The sequence below is a fragment of the Nicotiana attenuata genome, unplaced genomic scaffold (genome assembly GCF_001879085.1).
Source record: "Nicotiana attenuata strain UT unplaced genomic scaffold, NIATTr2, whole genome shotgun sequence".
NCBI lineage: Eukaryota > Viridiplantae > Streptophyta > Magnoliopsida > Solanales > Solanaceae > Nicotiana > Nicotiana attenuata.
The window spans coordinates 21,021-28,765 of NW_017672323.1; the positions used below are offsets into that span (position 1 = coordinate 21,021).

General features: G+C 34.6%; 2 protein-coding genes across 2 annotated transcripts in view; both read left to right on the forward strand.

Moving 5' to 3' along the window:
• The window catches only part of LOC109212745 (chorismate mutase 1, chloroplastic-like), a 5,564-nt gene extending 4,132 nt beyond the window's left edge, over window positions 1-1,432 (forward strand). The window contains exons 5-6 of the mRNA XM_019376417.1: window positions 620-712; window positions 877-1,432. Of these exons, the coding sequence (XP_019231962.1) occupies window positions 620-712; window positions 877-1,113 (330 nt within the window). The 3' untranslated portion in view covers window positions 1,114-1,432. The remainder of the gene's footprint in view (window positions 1-619; window positions 713-876) is intronic.
• Window positions 1,433-4,627: 3,195 nt separating this feature from the next.
• Window positions 4,628-7,236, forward strand: LOC109212746 (lamin-like protein). The gene is made up of 2 exons (XM_019376418.1): window positions 4,628-4,890; window positions 6,563-7,236. The coding sequence occupies exons 1-2, from the start codon at window positions 4,701-4,703 to the stop codon at window positions 6,901-6,903; spliced, it is 531 nt and encodes a 176-aa protein (XP_019231963.1). The 5' UTR covers window positions 4,628-4,700; the 3' UTR covers window positions 6,904-7,236.
• Window positions 7,237-7,745: the final 509 nt, after the last annotated feature.

Here is a 7,745-nt window from a genome sequence, read left to right on the forward strand (position 1 = left end):
GTGGGGGTTGGGGACTGGGGAGTATGTTTGGGTGCATCTCGAGATTTCATCGAGTACTTGCATCCTCCCACCAGTACAAGCATTGGGTAACTTTGAGCGACAACACTTAGGTAGATGAAAAGAGATCATCGAGCTATTTTGCCTCTGCTGGAATCCGAGTCCCATTGCCCCATGTTTGTCATTCCAGCTTCATCGACCGCTGGGCCATACCTTTGAGTGCACCATATCTGGGAGCAGTAGTTCATATTTTTGATATATTGTCTGATTAGGGTGCAACTAGCTGGAAAATCAAACTACTTCTGGGTTAGCTTTATTGGACTTATATTTCTAAGTTTAAGCTCAATCTAGTTGAATTTCCTCTATTGTACTCAGAATTTAATAGGAATAATATGCTCAAGCTTTGCTTGCCATGCCAAGACCACCACAGAGTTTCAATCCTCTAAAGGTCTTGATTATTTTTTTATTCTTTTTGTGATATAGATTTCAAATAAGACTAACATATTTAGGACTGTTTTGGAGTATCAAAATCATTTTTCTCTATTTAAGCAAGTGATTAGTTGAGAATTAAGTAAATAATCAATTATTTAGAATTTACTGATTGGTGGAACCCTATATGCAGGCCCTGTCGAAGAGAATTCATTATGGGAAATTTGTCGCTGAAGCAAAATTTCGAGCCTCACCAGATGTCTATAAGGCTGCCATAAGAGCACAAGTAATTCATTTTCTAATATGCTCACTTATGTTTAAGGAAATCTATTGCTTAAATTTTTTGTAATGAAGAAAGTGAATCCAGCTTAATTTCTCTGCTTTGTGAATTGTGTTAAAAATGCGCAAGAGCGCTTATATTGTTATTTTGTGATGGCTATCATTTCCCAGGACAGAAACGGACTGATGGATTTGTTGACGTACCCTACTGTTGAAGAGGCTATCACGAGGAGAGTAGAAATGAAAACCAGAACTTACGGACAAGAACTTAACATCAATGGACCGGAAAATGGAGGTGACCCAGTGTACAAAATAAAACCAAGCCTAGTTGCTGAATTGTACGGCGACTGGATCATGCCATTGACAAAGGAAGTTCAAGTTGAATATCTCCTGAGAAGACTGGATTAGAAAGGGAAAAAAACATCTGCTGGAAGTCATGTAACTTATACGAGTATTGAATTATATGCAGAAATATTATATTGTTCCACCAGAGATGGACATCTGTGGATGCAGATGGACATATTGTTTCTTACAGTGATTTCTTGCATTGTAAATGAACATTGAAGTGGTGAAAGAAGTAAACTGTGATTCTTTGCCTAAGAATATGTTGATAACTTGTTGTAATTTATGATTTATAGTCCTTGAGAATGTAGAAGAGAGATGTACTTTTGAGTTATGAACATTATAAGCTGGTCTTTACCAATGAATTCCCATGTTGTTTCTGTCAGTGCTTTTGTACACTGTACTTTTCCAGATATGTTTAAAGGTTTCAAATTCTTTTGACTGTTACCAGAGAAACCGATCTGTTTTGACCAAAGCCTTGCTGCTATTTTCATCTTGTGAAGTCTCCAAAAGCCAATAAGAGTTTGCATCCATCGCTAGCAGTCCTGAGGTGTCAAATTTAAAATAAAAGGCAGCCCGGTGCATTAAGCTACCGCTATGTGAGGGGTCCGGGAAGGGCCGGACCTCAAGGGTTTATTGTATACAGTCTGCAAGAGGTTGTTTCCACAGCTCGAATCTGTGATCTCCTGGTCACATGGCAGTAACTTTATCAGTTACACCAAGGCTCCCCTTCCTTGAGATGTCAAATTTAGTTTTTGTTTTAAAAAAAGTAACTGAATTTACCTGTTTGAACATGACTATATTCATTGATGAGTCAATTTAACCCGTCAAAAAATTTGAGTTATTTTGTACTACGCGAATAAGCCCAATCAATAAAAAAAATACTCTATGTTCACTTTTATTTGTTCAGTATTATAAAAGTATATTTTTACTTGTCTTTAGCAAATCAAGAGAAGGGTAATTTTTCCCCCGTTTTAATCTTATCATTAACTATTCATTTGTCAAGACTTTTTAAAATACTATCATTACTATGAGTATTATTTTAAAATATCTATTTTATTTATTATTTTTTAAGGGGAGTTCAAAGTCTATTGTGAACCGTAAAAGTGAATGGAGGAAGTAAATGAAACGCTTACTTATTTCTGGGTTCAACTTCTATAGCATCAGACAAAACGCTTCTCCTACTATAGAAAAATACTAGTACTATATTTCTTTTTTATTTTCCTTCGAGAAAAGTTTGAAACGTTATTTTACTGATGTATTTCTAGTATTTTATTTTTGATGTGCATGTGCATTGAGCGCGTCATTCTTTCTGGTTCAATTGTATACTTTGTAGTTTGTACATCTAAAAATAAATAAATAATTCTAGTTGGGGGTGGTTGCAAATGCAAGCCATAAATCTCGGGCCAGAAATGCCAACTGGATATGTTTGTTGAGAAATTCTTGATTTTTTTAAGAGCAGGAATCAATCTCAAACGTATCAGCAACGCTAAAATTTAGAAAGAAATATCCGTTTCCCAAAAAACTAATGGAAATAAAGATAGATATGCTCATTGACTTCTTTGTCCGCGGTGTTTCAAGAACACGGAATTGCTGCTCTTTGATATATATATTTTTTTTGTTTTGAGAAATGTATATTTCGCCACTTTTTAAAATAATAGTTAATAAAATATATTATTTATATATTTTACTTTTTATATACATATAATATTTATATCTTATATGCTTTTTAGCAAAAAAAAAAATACAATTAATTTCGGTAGACCAATTAATTTTGTACTTGACCCTCTCTTTTTTTTTTTTTTTAAGGAAAAACAACCACATTTGCAATTTGTTACATTTAATGGGATAGAGACAGATATAGAGACCGAAACATCTGCAAAGAACCATCTAGGTTCTAAATACTTTATTTAATAATGAGTTAAATTTTATCTGCTGATCGTATAAACTTTTAATACTACTCATTTTTTTTCTAAAAAGTCAACCGTAGATGAATCTCAACAGTAAGTTTGCGTTGGTAATCTAAAATATAAATATTTAATATATTATAATATTTTTAACTCATACCAATATCAAAAAGTTACATTATCATTGAATATAATTTAGTTTCATATATTATTTAGTGGTTAATTGAAAATTTTAAATAAACTTCATAAAATTTTTGATAAGCCACACAGCTAAAATTTGCTAAGAGAAGTGACACCATTCTATTAAGCGAATCTTCCCAAATTAACTACTACTATGATTTAATTCCATCTACCGATAGTTCATATGTATAGTACGGTAACTTATTATTTGTGACAAGCTAGTTATCCATTTTCGATTTAAAAATAGGAATTTTCATAAATCACTATAGTTTAAACTCTAATAGCTATAATTTGTCTAATTATTATTCATAGGTACTGTTCGCAACAAATACAGCATGTGTCAACTGTATTCGCTTGCGCAACGAATACAACATGTATCAACTGTATTTGTTCGCGCAATTATATTCATTCGTGCAATGAATATAATATGTATAAAATGTAACTAAGGCAAAATACAAGGATGATAAATATAGTGTAAATACAATATAAATATTTAATGTGTTGCGTAATTTTCTCGTTTGTATATTCAGTACATAACTTATTATTGCAACAAGTTAGTTATCTATTTTTATTTAATTTCATCTACTGGTAGTTTATATGTTCAAGGTACGGTAACTTACTATTGCAACAAGCTAGTTATCCACTTTTTAATTTTGATATCTCACGTTTGAGGTGCGATCTGTCTTCGTGTATCTTACGTGAATACGAGATATTTTATGTAACGAACTATTCTTTAAGCTTGGTCGCAACTCACAGTTGATGTTAAAGCGGACTTATTTGTATAAATAAATGTGTGGTACACGGTTCAAAATTTTATTTAAAAGGTAGTAATAATGATTAATGGATAACATGCAGTTGGAAGGTAGAAAGTAAGGCGTATCCTACGGGTTCCACTAACAAATGAGCTGTAACTTTGAACATTGCCTTGGACTTTGTATATTGTTACTCCACTTCATTAATTAATCCCATGTTCCCTTATACTCCTTTCGGTTCAAAATAAGTGATTTGAAATTCACCTTTTAGCATTAATTAGCAATGGAATTGACCATATTAATCTTTACTATCTCACATAAACACTCCTAACACATATTCCAACACTATTTACTCCAAGGACAATGTAAGAAAAAAATCATTAATTCATTCTTAAAATCGAGAAAAATCGCTTATTTTGGACCACAAGAAAAAGGCCAAAATATCACTTATTTTGGACCGGAGGGAGTATTATTTTATTTAAAAAAAAAAAAAGCAATCCGGTGTATTAAGTTTTTGCTATGTGCAGGATTTGGGGAAGTGGCAGACCATTGTACACAGCTTTATCCTGCACTTTTGCATGGGCTATTTTCTACATCTTGAACCCGTTCACATAACAATAACTTTATTTTATTACTAAAACATAAATAATAAGATAAACCTATATGACAGTTAAAGAGAGATTTACATTTTACAGTTCAGTGAAGTTTCCACTTTTCCACTATAAATAAGTCTTCAATATTTCCAAAAAAGACGCTTAAAAAATACAGCTTAATTAGCTAAGAAACTCTAGAGAGTGCGAGTACTACTGTAGCAATGGAGGTGGTGAGAAGGAGGAGCTTCGGTTGGCCGACAATGGCGGTGTTGCTAACTTGCGCCTTGTTGGTGATGGTACCCGAAGTCTACTCGGTTCGGTACATTGTGGGATCGAGAATGGGTTGGACTAGCAATGTCAATTACACTAATTGGGCTAAGGACAAACATTTCTACAACGGCGACTGGCTTTGTATGCTCTTTTTCCCTTGGATCTACTCCCTTTTTAGCTCCTTTTTAAGATATCTTTGTTCTTAGCTCGCTTCTAATAACTTTTCCTTAATTAGCAAATTATTAGAGGTAGAGGCGGATCTTAAATATAGGAAATGCTTCTTTGGTTTGAATTTAGTATAAATTTCTGTTTTTAGTAATTTTATGAATAGAATTTTGTTTCTCCAATAGGAGGTTGGACCTTTAGTTTTCTGTTGAAGCTCTTCAGTTTACCCTTATTTCGCTTGTTGTTTGGGTGTATTATTTTGTTACCCTAAGAAAATAGCAATCTTTTCTGCCGTTCAGATCTATGGTTTTAGCTTGCATTTAGAATGCCTTTTACACTTTTACCTAAGTTGAATGATAAGAGATTAAGCTAGCGTTTGGACATAGATTTGATTGAAACTTGAAAACAGATTAAGTTGTGTTGAAAAACAATTTTTGAAAGTTGAAGTTGTGTTTGGTCATGCATGTTATTTGAAGAAAAGTTAGAAGTTTTGTGAGTTTTCACCAAGAAACTGCGGGAACTTGAGAATTTTTGAAGTTTTCCCCCAAAACATGATCATATTTCATATTTCATAAACGAACAATGGTTTCAAAAAAAGTTTGAAAATTGATGGTAAAATCTATGGCCAAACGGGAGCTAAGAGTTTCCAGCTGGGCACTTTCTGAGCTGAAAGTTTGAAGCTTTCTTTTTGTAACTGTTATTAGCTTTGCACAAAGCAACTTCTCGGGCTATAAGCATTATATTTATCATAAAAATAGCAGTGTTTAATTTGTATTGCTGTTGCCCTTTTCTTATTTGTGGTTAACCTAGAATCTAAGTCGCAGAAATATCCCTACAGTTTTACAATTAAAGAAAGCATCCAGCTCAAGTTACTTGGTATTCTTTGATATAGTTGCAATATCATTAGAATTCCCATTTGACTCGTGATTTTGATATCCTTGGTTTTGTGTAACTGTAGAGATAGCTAAGCAACTTCACCTCTGATCTCAAACTTTTTTTCTTCTCTAAATTGCATTAGCACATAAAGATAGGTAGTTGTGCGAGCCATAGCGTAGAAAACTTGTTTTGACCTTTAGGTGTCTGTAAAATTCTATCATTATACTCAAGATTCAGTCTAACAGTCTTGGTTGGTTGTGAGGTTCAAGTAAATAGTGATGCTCATATTTTAATTTTTAAGCCAATTTACAACAATTAAATGCTTGAGATAATGAGTTTGGTAGGACATTATAGTTAAATCTAGAGAGGAATATGTCCGTGTATAAGACAATAATTCCAGCCACATGCTTAGGTGTCACCCTCATGCCTGATCCTGTCCAGAATCATCCAGTTGTATGTAGGGACAAAGTTGTTTGTGACAATGTTGGTTACCAGCTAATGCTGGACAAGCACACGAAGTTTCCTAATCTAATTTGGCAAGTAACGTGTAATTTGGCAAGTCACAATACTTCTCGTCTCACAATATAGTGTTTGCTGACTGCTATGTTTATCTCGTTGCATAATTAACTGCAAGACACATTACAAGTTAGCAGAAATGACTATCTACAGACTACGTAGTCATGCCATATGCATATGAAACTTTGTTTTCTCGAATACAGAGATATCTGCAGCTACTCATTGCTGTTCATTAACTCTTTCTCTGCCATCCCAGATTTTGTGTATGACAGGAACCAGGCGAGTGTGCTTGAGCTAAACAAGACCAACTACGAGAACTGCATTACAGATCACCCTCTCCACAATTACACCACTGGAGCAGGAAGGGACGTGGTTCCACTTAATGTGACGAAGACCTATTATTTCGCTAGTAGTGGAGGACTCTGCTATGGAGGCATGAAAGTGGCTATTCATGTTGAAAAGGCACCTCCACCACCAAAAGCTGCTCCAGTACGTAGCGGTTCGACTATTGTGCTCACCTCTTTTACAGGGCAAATACTGATACCAGCTCTTTTTGCAACTTCTGCTGTGTGGAATGCATTTCTTCTACTCTGGTAGGATGGTCAATTGTCCAAAAACGTTGGATGGTTAAGACAATTAGTTAAACCAAAGTGTCAAGAAAGTGTTTTAGTTTTGTCTTGCGTGTGTTTGTATTTTCTTTTTCTTGAAAGTTACCATTTTTCTTTTCGCTACTGCCATCATCATTTGACCTGAAAATCAATTTTTTATTTCAGATCAAATTGGTGGGGTTCATTTGAAAAAATTGTTTATTTATGTTTTACATAAACAACTGTACCAAATATTTCATCGGAGAAATTGATTGCGTGGATCACGGAGGTCTTTCATGTTACTGTTCTTGAGTGAATGCATTGGTCTCTTAATCCGTGTTAATTGTAGTACCTCTCTTAATTAATATATCCATCATTAATTTGTTGTAAGTTGCTGTCTCGATTATTTGAGGCTCGAATTCGGATAGCCAGCTACTACCCCCCCCCCCGCGCCCCCCCTCCTCCCTCCCCCTAAAAAGAGATACAATATTTCCCAAGTCATCCAAATTTCAAATGTATTTAAAAGGTCTCATTTTGAAATGTAGTGAATCTTTACATGGTGGTCCTCAGCAATGTTGTTGTGAAAAGTTTGTCTGCATTTTAAGAGTTCACATGATAGATTCTGATCATTTTGCTGTCTATCTAAAAGAGGGAAATAAGGAGCGTAGGTTGGATTGATGGATTCATTATCAAATCCTCTCTGGCGAGGCCGATGGTGGACCCCGAGGCATGTGACTAGATGATTTTGTACAAGTAAATTACCTTTTCTTAACAGCTGGTTTCGAATATAATACGTATGGTTGGGTGTGACCCCCCCCCCACCCCCCCGACCCCGGGTCGGCGTGACTAATT

What these genes read in the sequence shown, in the direction of transcription:
- LOC109212746 (XM_019376418.1), top strand. Translation starts at nt 4,701, where the DNA reads ATGGAGGTGGTGAGAAGGAGGAGCTTCGGTTGGCCGACAATGGCGGTG. An exon ending in CTACAACGGCGACTGGCTTT is followed by an intron (nt 4,891 to 6,562) that starts GTATGCTCTTTT and finishes CTGCCATCCCAG; the next exon opens with ATTTTGTGTATGACAGGAAC.